At 37.6% G+C, this 896-nt stretch overlaps 1 protein-coding gene across 1 annotated transcript in view; it reads left to right on the forward strand.

The window, feature by feature from the left end:
- Positions 1 to 117: 117 nt before the first annotated feature.
- atp5meb (ATP synthase membrane subunit eb) overlaps positions 118 to 896 on the forward strand; it is a 3,976-nt gene continuing 3,197 nt past the window's right edge. The window contains exon 1 of the mRNA XM_035657797.1: positions 118 to 241. Coding sequence (XP_035513690.1) covers positions 206 to 241 — 36 coding nt within the window. The 5' untranslated portion in view covers positions 118 to 205. The remainder of the gene's footprint in view (positions 242 to 896) is intronic.

An 896-nucleotide genomic window follows, 5' to 3' on the forward strand; every position in this document is an offset into this window, starting at 1 on the left:
TAAACAATAAATAAATCAATAAACAATAATAATAATCTCTAAATAATCAGTTGAACCGCTGATTCCCTCCGGTAGGGGGCAGCAGCAGCAGCAGCAGCAGCAGCAGCATTTAAACGGTCAGAAGAAGAACCTCCTCCCAGAATCCTGTGCGGCGGTAAAGTGACCTCTGCTGCTAACAGTTAGCTCCGTTAGCTCCTGATGAACGATGGCTCCTCCGGTCGCAGTGTCTCCTCTCATTAAGGTCTGTTTATCAGTCAACAACGAGCCTAACGAGGGTTGTTTATCAGTAAACAACGAGCCTAACGTGTGTTCTGATTGATGCATTAACCTCTGCTGACAGCCAGCAGACTGTAATGATTGTTTAAACAGAAACATCTGCTGGTAAAATGAACTAAAATACAATAAAGTGCATTTATAAATAGTAATGCATCCTTTATCTCAAGTAAAAGTACATTTAATTGAGCTGGAACTTGTGTTTTAGCATCAGTTTGTGGTCCTTTCTGCTGCTGACAGATTTATATTTTATGTTTTATGTTTTAATGATCAAACTGAAGATTGTCTGTTGATTCTGTTTGTGCCGAACTGAAGAGTTATTATTAAATTATTCAGTTAATCTCTGTTATATGTGTAGTTTGTGCCCGTGAGCAAGGTTTTAATAAATCCCTGCAGCAGTAAATGGAGTTCAGTGGAGTTTCAATCTAAAGCTTCAATCTAAAGCTTCAATCTAAAGCATCAATCTAAAGCTTCAATCTAAAGCATCAATCTAAAGCATCAATCTAAAGCATCAATCTAAAGCTCAATCTAAAGCTTCAATCTAAAGCTTCAATCTAAAGCTCAGTCTAAAGCTCAGTCTAAAGCTTCAATCTAAAGCTCAATCTAAAGCTTCAATCTAAAGC

The sequence above is a fragment of the Morone saxatilis genome, unplaced genomic scaffold (genome assembly GCF_004916995.1).
Source record: "Morone saxatilis isolate NCDOM2014 unplaced genomic scaffold, NCSU_SB_2.0 Contig16, whole genome shotgun sequence".
Taxonomy (NCBI): Eukaryota; Metazoa; Chordata; class Actinopteri; family Moronidae; genus Morone; species Morone saxatilis.